The sequence below is a fragment of the Heterodontus francisci genome, chromosome 20, assembly GCF_036365525.1.
Source record: "Heterodontus francisci isolate sHetFra1 chromosome 20, sHetFra1.hap1, whole genome shotgun sequence".
Taxonomy (NCBI): Eukaryota; Metazoa; Chordata; class Chondrichthyes; order Heterodontiformes; family Heterodontidae; genus Heterodontus; species Heterodontus francisci.
The window spans coordinates 56,822,022-56,834,727 of NC_090390.1; the positions used below are offsets into that span (position 1 = coordinate 56,822,022).

The following is a 12,706-nucleotide window of genomic DNA, read 5'->3' on the forward strand; positions in this document are numbered from 1 at the left end:
AGCCAATTAATTCAGCACCAATCAAGGATGAACTTAAACTTCATGGCCTGTATGGCTTAATACCTCAATTTGTGTGCACCTACCTTTTGAACCACCAGGGAGCTGCAGGACAATACTTATGCATCATTTTACTTAAATAGTTAGAATTATAGAATCTTACAGCACAGAAGAAGCCCTTCTGCCCATGCCGACTCTTGAAAGAGTTGTCCAATTTGGTCCCAAATCTCATCTTTCTCCCCCATAACCCTGCAAATTAGTACATATCAAATTGCCATTTTGAAAGTTCCTATGGAATCTGACTTCACCACCCTTTCAGGTAGTGCGTTCCAGATCTTCAACAACTGTGTTGAAAAAATTCTCATTGCCAAATCTATGACCACTGGTTACTGACTAACACTTATTCAAACACAAAAATGTTTTTATTGTATCACTCTACCATGTAAAATACTAACAAGCTTTTATACAGATAGAAAACCACAAAGTGGAGACTACTTAGTCACTTTCAACTTGCCAAAGAGATGACAAAATCAAACATACCAATAACCTCAAAAGTGATTTTGAGAATAGTTAATGCAGACTACAAAAAGGTTAATGCTTTTTTCAATTTTATTACTACTTGCTATTTTTTTTTATAAGTACAGGTACAACCATAAATCATTTATTACATATATAATGGAGATATTTAGTAAAATAATTAATTAACTTTGCCATTCCTGCAAGAATGGAGATAATGTCAAAACTCAATGTACAACCATTCAAAGGTATCGAAAGAGCTGCTTAATGAATTTATGTTAAAATAACTCAACCAAAATGGCATTTGATTTTACTTGTGATGCTTTATTGTAATGAATGGAAAACAATCCATGCAGGAGGGAAAATAATTCTCTGAAGCTGGATTCTGCTTCCTTGTTGATTTGCAGTAAACTAATGCATCTGTACTCCATTAAGAAAGTATCAATGGGGCTGTTGATGACATACAGCAACATTAGAACCCTTGATCTATCAATTTTGCAATTGTATTCAGCTGAATGTTTGAGGTTCCTTCATATATTGAACCTGGAAAAGGACAATAGGGTCACAGTTCATAAGATAAAATTCAAAAGCACAGACTAGATTAACAGAAAAGATAGCTCTGGTGGTTGCTATGTGTCATTTTAGCTTAATGTAGCATTGCACTGACAAGACAACTGCTTGTGATGACTGAATTGAAGCTAGACAAGGCTAACATCAATCTCAAAAAGTAAAATACAATTACAGATATTCTAACCCATTACTATCAAACTGTTTTAATCAACCAATTAATCATTTACAAGGTGAATCTTTTACTGAAGGTGAATTATCACTTGAGCAAGTCAGGGATTTGCCTATTAGGTTTCATCTGCTGCCCCTTCCCTCCTCCCCATGCCACTGTCTTTAAAAAAAAAAGTAAAATACTACTCCATTTATGAAATTTCATGCAGCAGTTAGTAAAAACTCAAAATTCTTTACCACTTTGACTGTCAATATTCAATCTCCAGTCTTGAATGTACATTATCTCTATATTTGTGCAATTCATAAACAAGTTTTTTTTTTACCTATTTTACAATCTCGATAATATTTTTCTATGGGATAATCTTTGGTAAAGCCAACTCCTCCCATCCACTCAATACATTTGGCAGAAGTCAAGGCTGCTATCTGTAAGAAGTAATTTTAAATAAGGAAGTAGGTCTCATTACTTTTAGAAAATGTCAGATCATACAAACAGTATATGTAACTCTTCACTTATGCATTCAACATAACTAAGTTGTTTAACACACTTTGCTTTATCTCATTAAGTTCAGCAAGCACCTATTGTCAGGCCCTCTAAATTAACCACTACAGAATGGTTGTCAAATCTAATGTGCCCTGTGATTTTTATTCTCCGCTCCCCCACCTGTGCCTTTTTTCAGCATCACTCAAGACCTAAATTAGAAGCTAGAGAAATTGTGGATACAAACTTCTGTTCTACTGTGGATAAGAATATTGGAGCTCTATTGGTTTCATCACAGTGTTGCCTTTGCTTCGCATATTTAGAACTACCGAAAGGAAACAGTTACATTAAATGTCTTCTTCTTCTTCGGCCTCCTTGTCTCGAGAGACAATGGGTAAGCACCTGGAGGTGGTCAGTGGTTTGTGAAGCAACGCCTGGAGTGGCTATAAAGGCCAATTCTAGAGTGACAGACTCTTCCACAGGTGCTGCAGATAAAATTGGTTGTCGGGGCTGTTACACAGTTGGCTCTCCCCTTGCGCTTCTGTCTTTTTTCCTGCCAACTGCCAAGTCTCTTCGACTCGCCACACTTTAGCCCCGCCTTTATGGCTGCCCGCCAGCTCTGGCGATCACTGGCAACTGACTCCCACGACTTGTGATCAATGTCACAGGATTTCATGTCGCGTTTGCAGACGTCTTTAAAGCGGAGACATGGACGGCTGGTGGGTCTGATACCAGTGACGAGCTTGCTGCACAATGTGTCCTTGGGGATCCTGCCATCTTCCATGTGGCTCACATGGCCAAGCCATCTCAAGTGCCGCTGGCTCAGTAGGGTGTATATGCTCAAGATGTTGGCCGCCTCGAGGACTTCTGTGTTGGAGATACAGTCCTGCCACCTGATGCCAAGGATTCTCTGGAGGCAGCAAAGATGGAATGAATTCAGACGTCGCTCTTGGCTGACATACGTTGTCCAGGCCTCGCTGCCGTAGAGCAAGGTACTGAGGACACAGGCTTGATACATTCGGACTTTTGTGTTCTGTGTCAGTGCGTCATTTTCCCACACTCTCTTGGCCAGTCTGGACACAGCAGTGGAAGTCTTTCCCATGCGCTTGTTGATTTCTGCATCGAGAGACAGGTTACTGGCGATAGTTGAGCCTAGGTAGTGAACTCTTGAACCACTTCCAGAGCGTGGTCGCCGATATTGATGGATGGAGCATTTCTGACATCCTGTCCCATGATGTTCGTTTTCTTGAGGCTGATGGTTAGGCCAAATTCATTGCAGGCAGCCACAAACCTGTCGATGTGTCTCTGCAGACACTCTTCAGTGTGAGATGTTAATGCAGCATCATCAGCAAAGAGGAGTTCCCTGATGAGGACTTTCCGTACTTTGGTCTTCGCTCTTAGACGGGCAAGGTTGAACAACCTGCCACCTGATCTTGTGTGGAGGAAAATTCCTTCTTCAGAAGACTTGAACGCATGTGAGAGCAGCAGTGAGAATAAGATCCCAAACAGCGTAGGTGCGAGAACACAGCCCTGTTTCACGCCACTCAGGATAGGAAAGGGATCTGATGAGGTGCCGCTATGCTGAATTGTGCCTTTCATATTGTCATGGAATGAGGTGATGATACTTAGTAGCTTTGGCGGACATCCGATCTTTTCTAGTAGTCTGAAGAGACCATGACTTTAATGCCAGGGTTGGGGCCGACCATGACTTTAATGCCAGGGTTGGGGCCGACCATGACTCATAGCTCTCCTGCCTTGGGCGCTATGGCATTGGAAGGATGAATGAGAATGGACAGAGGCTGCTTGAGTTGTGTACCTATCATAACCTCTGCATCACCAACTCGTTCTTTCATACTAAACCCTGTCACATTAAATGTACTAAAATAAACATATATCTCTCAATCTTACATAGCCTGAATGCTATTCATCAATTCACCCAGTTCTATATTCAGTTTCTTACCTCAGAAGTGTAATATTTTGCCATGCAGGCTTCCTTAATAAAGGTTTTCCTTGCTTCTTTCAGTCGAGCAGCATTGTAAGTAAGCAGTCGTGCAGCTTCCAACTGGGTTGCAATCTGAGAAATCTGGTGTTGCATACCCTGTATAATGAGACTGAAATTTTTTAAGCATTCTAAGCAACAGATCTCTTTTGCTATTTCCAACACTACAGCATGTATACTCAACATCTAATTTTAAGATTAGATGCAATTATTTTTACAAAAATATTGAAAATCACAATTTCCACCATTATAATCTGTGCCCATTAATAACCCAGTGCATTAAATATCTTGTTGCAAAACGTATCTTTTTAAAAAAATGAATGGGTCAGATTTTGTGGTCAGTAGCGAACAAACAGCACAAGCCATTTATTACACTGACACATACCCAGACTTTCTATGGGCTTTTGTATTGGCAATTGCTGTGATTAGAAATCCAAAACATTGTTTCTAGAGGAAATCTGGGACCTGTGAACAGGGCAAGCAACTGTGTGAACTCTTTAGCAATCAGACTAAAGAATCCTTACTGACACATGGAGTCCTAACCAGGAAGTGTAAGCTAGAACAGCTAATTCAATGCCAATTCGTGTACAGAAAGAAAAATAGAGAGGGAATAAAGGATAGGATTAAGAGAGAGATAAAAGATGAAGTAACAATCATTTTTATTTGAATGTAAAAAAATCTTCAACCATAATTTAAATTTGCAGGAATAAGAATTTACACTTGTAAAAGTTAATCTTCAGTGCCAGAGAGGTTGCTTGCCAGTATTTAAGACATTGTTAAAAATTCTCTTACACTTAAATGGGCAAGCCCCAACTTTTTCTGCCATGTTTAATGTTTGATGAAGCTCTGCTTCAAGGATGCTTGCAAGCATGATATGAAGGACCTAAATGTCGACTATTGCACCTGTGAGTCACTAACTGGCAAAAGAAGGAAATGCCGATACATCCTGTGGAGTGGTGTGCACTACCACAACCACCAGTTGCTATATGAACTTGGCAACAGGTGCCAACGTCAAAAACAACTCACAGCATCACTTGACAGCTTCACGTGGAGCATTTATGGCAGAACCTGCCTCTCAAGGATTGACCTTCACAGCCATCAACAAAGATGCACCAAGGGAAGACACCCAACCTAAAATGGATTGTTTTGTGTCCATATCTTTTCGTAGATGGAAGGATGCCAACCATTTGATGAAGCTCTGCTTCAAGGATGCTTGCAAGCATGATATGAAGGACCTAAATGTCGACTATTGTATTCGACTGGGGTATTTATCACACAAGTATCCCAACTTCATGTCCTTCCATGTATTTGAATGCCGAATCACTTGTCACGATATCTGTATAGTGCAGCTTCTAGAGGAGCAGGGCAACTCTCCAACAGCAACTTCCTGATTTCCACATTTAACTGTGCATGCGTGGTCACGAGAAGTTGCTGTTCAATGTACTCTTTAATAATGTTAGTCTCACTGTTATTTTTAAACCACAAAATCCAAGCCAATGATTATCACAACTTGCTAAAGAGCTAAGCAACAAATCTGTAAAGCATTAAATGGTTGGACATCACTGCAAGATTTAAATAGGAAGATGGAAATTCTTCATTTTTGGTGTTCCTCTGGTCAGTTAACCAAAGAATATTATTCTTGTGGTCCAAACAGAGAGTTACTATTACAAATTTCAGTATATAAAATAGTAATGCAGAAATACTGGATGTAGTTACTGCCAATATCATCACCCTGTATAAGAACAAGGGTGACAGCGGTGACTGCAACAACTACCGTGGAATCTCCCTGCTCAGCATAGTGGGGAAAGTCTTCGCTTGTGTCGCCTTAAACAGGCTCCAGCAGCTGGCTGAGCGTGTCTATCCTGAGGCACAGTGTGGCTTTCGAGCAGAGAGATCAATCATTGACATGCTGTTCTCCCTTCGCCAGCGACAGGAGAAATGCCGCGAACAACAGATGCCCCTCTACGTTGCTTTCATAGGTCTCAGCAAACCCTTTGACCTCGTCAGCAGACGTGGTCGCTTCAGACTACTAGCAAAGATCGGATGTCCACCAAAGCTACTAAGTATCATCACCTCATTCCATGACAATATTAAAGGCACAGTTCAGCATAGCGGCACCTCATCAGATCCCTTTCCAATCCTGAGTGGCGTGAAACAGGGCTGTGTTCTCGCACCTACACTGTTTGGGATCTTCTTCTCCCTGCTGCACTCACATGCATTCAAGTCTTCAGAAGAAAGAATTTTCCTCCACACAAGATCAGGTGGCAGGTTGTTCAACCTTGTCCGTCTAAGAGCGAAGACCAAAGTACGGAAAGTCCTCAGCAGGGAACTCCTCTTTGCTGATGATGCTGCATTAACATCTCACACTGAAGAGTGTCTGCAGAGACACATCGACAGGTTTGTGGCTGCCTGCAATGAATTTGGCCTAACCATCAGCCTCAAGAAAACGAACATCATGGGACAGGACATCAGAAATGCTCCATCCATCAATATCGGCGACCACGCTCTGGAAGTGGTTCAAGAGTTCACCTACCAGGGCTCAATTATCACCAGTATCCTGTCTCTCGATGCAAAATTAAACAAGCGCATGGGAAAGGCTTCCTCTGCTATGTCCAGACTGGCCAAGAGAGTGTGGGAAAATGGCGCACTGACACAGAACACAAAAGTCCAAGTGTATCAAGCCTGTGTCAGTACCTTGCTCTACGGCAGCGAGGCCTGGACAACGTACGTCAGCCAAGAGCGACATCTCAATTCATTCCATCTTCGCTGCCTCTGGAGAATCCTTGGCATCAGGTGGCAGGACCGTATCTCCAACACAGAAGTCCTCGAGGCGGCCAACATCCCCAGGATATACACCCTCCTGAGCCAGTGGCGCCTGAGATGGCTTGGCCATGTGAGCAGCATGGAAGATGGCAGGATCCCCAAGGACACATTGTACAGCGAGCTCGTCACTGGTACCAGACCCACCGGCCGTCCATGTCTCCACTTTAAAGACGTCTGCAAACGCAACATGCAGTCCTGTGACATTGATCACAAGTCGTGGGAGTCAGTTGCCAGCGATCGCCAGAGCTGGCGGGCAACCATAAACGCGGGGCTAAAGCGTGGCGAGTCGAAGAGACTTAGCAGTTGGCAGGAAAAAAGACAAAAGCGCAAGGAGAGAGCCAACTGTGTATCAGCCCCGACAACCAATTTTATCTGCAGCACCTGTAGAAAAGTCTGTCACTCTAGAATTGGCTTTTATAGCCACTCCAGGCGCTGCTTCACAAACCACTGACCACCTTCAGGCACTTACACATTGTCTCTCGAGACAAGGAGGCCAAAGAAGAAGAAGAAGAAAAAAAGTTACTGTCTTAAAAATTATTTTTGGCATTGTAATATTTAATAGTTAGAACCAATTTTTACCTATTACACTACAGCATCAACAGGACATCATACAGAAAAGCTGAGTTGTTCAGTGAATTAGCATTCTGTTCCTTTGCTTCTGCACCCAGGGCTTTAATACAGTCCAGACAGAGAGGATGACTCTTTACTTTCTCTATTGGTGGAAAAGTTCCTACATGAAATGACTCCTGAAGCAGGATTTATGTTCACATAAAAGATTTTAATTATCCTCTGCTGGATTTGAAATGTTCATCTTCTGTAACATATTTTGCTTATTTTAATAAAAGTTTTATTTTCTCTTCTTTTTCATTGTTTTCTAGTACAACAAACCATATCCAGGCAGGAACAAAGGCTAGCGTTCTATCGTGAAGCCCTGGTCACTACTGTTCTCATCAGGAGATACCTTCTCTCACTTTCTGCCAGTGTAGGAAAATAGATGGTTTCCAACAGTGCCTCCCTGCAACTGAGATCACAAGTTCACCATATAGGCAACAATATGAACAACTGAACAGTGACTGATAGGAAAGGACACTCTCTGGTCCATCTATTCTATCCCACACAATTGAGATACGTTGTGTATCACAGTATATACATTCTCCAGTAACCCAAAACCAAGTGATTTTCTGGTAGAGGAAGAAAATACACAGACTAATTTGGGGAAAAATAATAAAGTCCTCTCTGATCAACCTATGCAATCAAACGAATCCAGGAGATCACTCTGGGCCTAAATTTTATGCAGGAGCTTTCGTAACAAGATCTCCACCCAAGCCAGAAATGAGTCCAGATCACACTTGAAAGAATTCAGAGGGTTGGCGCCCACTGCATAAGCTGACAGCCTGTTCCAACGATCCACCATTTGGTGGGAGATGAACCACCCCCTGGTGAATAACCTACATCTGGCTTTATAGAATTTAAAGCTGATCCCTGGTCCCCCCCAAACTGATGAATTGGAACAAACTTTCAACTTGAACGCTATCTATTCCCTCCATTATCCTATAAACCTTGATCAGATAACCCCTATAGATGCAGATCTCTGTGTCGCTTAACACAATTATTAGTGAGTGCAATTCACAGTATCAAATTAGCCATTTTCAATACCAAATCGTATCTCTTTCAAAAAGTCTACAAAGATGACAATCACGGAAGCTAAAATGACACATTAGCTCAATTGTGGTCTTTTATGCAGATCAACTTTCTACCCTGCTAGGGCAGTGTTCTAGATCCTGACTCATGACATCATTCATCTTGATGAAGGCAGAAAAGTTAGAAATTACTTTCAAAAAGGGCAGTGAGGAACGAAAGCTGAAGGAGTTTTTACTGGGGACATATCACAGAATCACAGATTATTACAGCAAGAAGGAGGTCATTCGGCTCATCATGTCTGCACTGGCTCGACAAATAAGCAATTCACTAAGTGCCATTATCCCTGACTTCTCCTCATAACCCTGCACACTCTCCCTTTTTGGATAACAGTCTAATTCCCTTTTGACTGCCTTGATTGAACCTGCATGCACTACACTCTCAGGCAGTACATTCCAGACCTTAATCACTCTGAAAAATTCTTTCCTCATGTCGCTTTTGCTTCTTTTGTCAAATACTTTCAATCTGTGCCCTCTTGTTCTCAATCCTTTCTTGAGTGGGAACAGTTTCTCCCTAACTACTCTGTCCAGACCCCTCATGTGTTTGAATAGCTTTATCAAATCTCCTTGAAGCCTTCACTTCTCCAAAGAAAACAGTCCCAACTTTTCCAATCTGTCTTCATAACTGAAGTACCTCATCTCTGGAACCATTCTCATGAATCTTTCTGCACTCTTCCAATGCTTTCACATCTTTCCTAAAGTACAACACCTAGAATTGGATGCAACACTCCAGCTGAGGCTGAAACAAATTCAACATAACCTCCTTGCTCTTAAAAGAAAATAAATCCCAGAATGATAGAAAAGCAGGCTTGACTGATGTACCTGGAAATCATAAATCCTTTTCCCAAATTGAACTCGCTGCTTCAAGTAAGGAATAGTGTTATCAAAGCATCCCTGTGCCAAGCCAAGCATCTGTAGAAAACAGAATTTGAAACAATTATCTCCTAAAAAGAGAAAGGACAATTTAGATTAACTGCTTTTCATTCAAAGCATTCCCCTAATTCATACTTCAAAAAAGAAACACATACAAAGTCTGGGTTCTACAACAGGAATGATCAATTTTCTAGGGTGGTTAGACCAATTGACATCTCAACTGAGATCACATAACACAACACAACCTAGAATTAATCCTGGAACTATCCTGGTTGACTCGGCTAGTCTATTCATTAACTAGCAGAGCATATACATTTGGTTTGAGCATATTTTTAAAAAAAATCATACGTTATAGAGTTCTGAATAAGTACTCGCAACTCAGCTCCCATTGTGGTCTGATGTTGCAGTCCCAGAGTCACTCTAGGAATGCTTCCATCAGTGACATCAGGTGCCTGATAAATGTTTACACAGTTGCAAAAATTCTTGATGTTATGATTTCCACAAACCTGTGCAGCAATCCCAATCCTGCCTTCATTTAGCATTCCAATGGCATATTTGTACCCTTGACCCAGCTGTCCCAAAATGTTACTCTCTGGAACCTGCAACACAGAAGTAAAATGTGATCCAATTCAGAAGAAAAAAAATCATAACTAACCAAGTACAGAAACAGTAAATCACATACAATAACTATTATTGACAGTCTTGCTATAACATTGCTCATAGACAGTTAAGCTGTTCTAAGTGGGAATGCTTTGATAACAAGAGTGGTGCATAATGAAGAATGCGAAAGGTGCATTCACAGACCATAATCATATGGCAGTATCATTCTTTTGTATAATACATTTGTGAAGGAGATGGGGGCCTAGTGGCAATGTGTTCAACTACCGATCAAGTTTACTAAAAATTCAGGGCACTCTACACAAACCTGGGTCTGCACACCAGGAATAAAAACCAAACCAGAGTAAGATTCTTCAGAATGGCGAGTGTGACTGAGGATGGAGAGGAATCAGTCTCCTGAAGAATTTTTTTAAATTGCTTTAATAAATAATCTGCCCATGTGACTGAGGATGGAGAGGAATTAGTCTCCGGAACAGGTTTTTAAAAATTGCTTTAATAAATAATCTGTCCATGAAATTGAACTGGCAGGGGTGGTGGCAGTGAAATAAGAGATAAGAATGTAGGCCAGAAAACAGAGTCATTGAGGTTCCACCCTAAAATTAATACTTGGCATATTTGTGGCAGACCCATAATATACCTTTCTGCAAATGGATGGAAACAAGGATAATACATCAGATGACATATTTTCCTCAGTTGCACACCTAGCAATTCAGGATGCCTATGCAGCCAGTTATGTGGAGGGGCAGGGAACGAAGAGAAATTCAAAATTTGAGAGTCTGGTCTTGCAATAAAACGGCTGCAAATTGGATTCCCTAGACTGGACAACCGTGCTTTAAAAAAAAATCTAGAAAGTTCATGAGCCCTGTTGACACTATGGCAAACTGCTGCAATAAAGCTCCTCCACTTCTGAGGGGGTCCTGGTCACTCGCATTGGGTGGGCAGGTTCCATTTTCTTCCCACCCTGGAATTTCAGGGCTAAACTGTATAAAGAAAGCCTTTACACAATTATTATTTTTTATTTTATCCATCAAAAAACTACCTCACAAAGGATTTGTGCTTCACATTTTGATGTTTGAAAGGAAACACATTTTTAAGTCATATCACAAAAGATAATTTCTGAAATCCGAAGTAAATAGCATAAACCATTTTGTTGGTGTTATCAGGTTTCAATAGAAAAAAAACTTGTCTCTTGCATGACCATGTTTTTCCACTTGACAGCAAGGGTTGGGGGGGGAAGAGAGCCTATGAACAGTAAGTTTGCCATTAATGTCCAGTTTTGATGTTAGACATCAAAAAACTGAAAACGTACCTCAAAAAATATGTACCTCCGAAATTCACAGTTTATACCAGAAACAGAAAAATGAGTTAATAGAAAATAAATACTGAGCGTTTCCTTCATTTAATGCAGCTGTGATTGTGTAAATCTATTTTTTTTAGCCTATATTTGGGAAACTGGGGAAAATATAGGAGGAAAAGTTTTCAAAAGGTTTTGAAAGATTTGATTGGTTCACCTTCTCTATCAGCTGTATAGATATGTCTTAATAAATTTAAATCACAATTAATACAATTGCAAATCAATCTAGAAGAAAATTAAATTGGAGTTGGAAGAAAATGTGGATACAAAGAATTTACATAATTAATCTGTGCCAACTCTGATGCCAAGTACAATACTGGAAGTGTGATGCCTCAAGTATGACTGACAGGTGTCATATAATTGTGCAAATACATGCACATTTTGTACACAAGCCTTACTTTTAGTCATTACAATTTTAGTCACATGTTTGTGCCAGTAGTCTGTCATGTAATGTTGATGAATCATTTGAAATGCTTTTAGAAAATTTTGGCCACTGTTTTTATCCCGAGTAACTGAAAATTATAATGTCCAAAATAAGGTTAACAACATTTTTAAAAAGTTACATCTTTTGCTATAATATTACATTTACTCATTGAATTATCTTTTAATGTCTTCCTTAAGGTTTTTACTTCAAGGCCTTGGCCCATCTCAAAACCCTGGACATCAACTGGAGATTCTTTCATTAGAAAAGCTACACAGAGTTTCTAACCACATTTGTTCTTTCTGAACATTCAGAAGATTACTGTGTGCAAAAACAGTACACACAGGAATTGAAGAATAGAGGAACGTGTCCACTCATTCTGTAAGGATTTGGGAGTTTGTGCATTTACCAAAATACTTTTAAAAAACTGCAGTGTCTAAATGGGGTAGAGGAGCAAAGGGCACAAGTGGGTACAGAAAACTAAATCAGTAGTAGCAGCACAGGTTAAGGTGTCAGTCATGGCTCAGTTGGTAGCACTCTCGCCCAAGTCAGAAGGTTGTGGGTTCAAGTCCCACTCCATAACTTGAGCAGAAAAATACAGGCTGACATTCCAGTGCAGTATTGATTGTGCTGCACAGGTGAAGGTGCTGTCTTTCAGATGAGGCATTCAATCAAAGCCTTGTCGACTTGACATAACATCCCATGGCATTTTTGCGAAGAGCAGGGGAGTTATTCTTGGTGGCCTGGCCAATATTTGCTGTGTGCAAACTGGCTGCTGCATTTCCTACATTACAGCAGTTACTAGGTTTCATAAGTACTTCATTGGCTGTAAAACACTTTGGGACATCCTGAGGTCATGAAAGTTGTCATACAAATGCAAGAGTTTCTTTCTTTCATTAGAGAGGTAAACTAAGCACTGGGGTTCATATCCCCGGAAGGATAGCTTAGAAAAGCAGAGAAGTTACGTAACACTTATGTAGAACCTTAGTTCGACCAAGCTCGGAATATTGTGCACAATTTTGGCCTCCATATTATAGAAAGGATGTAGAGGCACTAGAGGGGGTGCAAACATGATTTACAAGGATGATACCATAACTGACAGGTTATACTCATCAGGAAAGATTGAACAGGTGGGGCCTTTTGTCTGTAGAAAAAAGGAACTTCAAGGTGTGACCTGATAGAGGTTTTATTA

At 40.6% G+C, this 12,706-nt stretch overlaps 1 protein-coding gene across 2 annotated transcripts in view; it reads right to left on the minus strand.

Annotated features, from left to right (window-relative positions):
* Window positions 1–588: 588 nt before the first annotated feature.
* The window catches only part of acadsb (acyl-CoA dehydrogenase short/branched chain), an 89,912-nt gene continuing 77,794 nt past the window's right edge, over window positions 589–12,706 (minus strand). For both annotated transcript variants that reach the window (XM_068052813.1, XM_068052812.1), the window contains 5 exons: window positions 9,628–9,720; window positions 9,071–9,160; window positions 3,690–3,827; window positions 1,575–1,674; window positions 589–1,056 (listed from right to left, as the gene is read on the minus strand). In XM_068052813.1, the coding sequence (XP_067908914.1) occupies window positions 986–1,056; window positions 1,575–1,674; window positions 3,690–3,827; window positions 9,071–9,160; window positions 9,628–9,720 (492 nt within the window). In that variant the 3' untranslated portion in view covers window positions 589–985. The remainder of the gene's footprint in view (window positions 1,057–1,574; window positions 1,675–3,689; window positions 3,828–9,070; window positions 9,161–9,627; window positions 9,721–12,706) is intronic.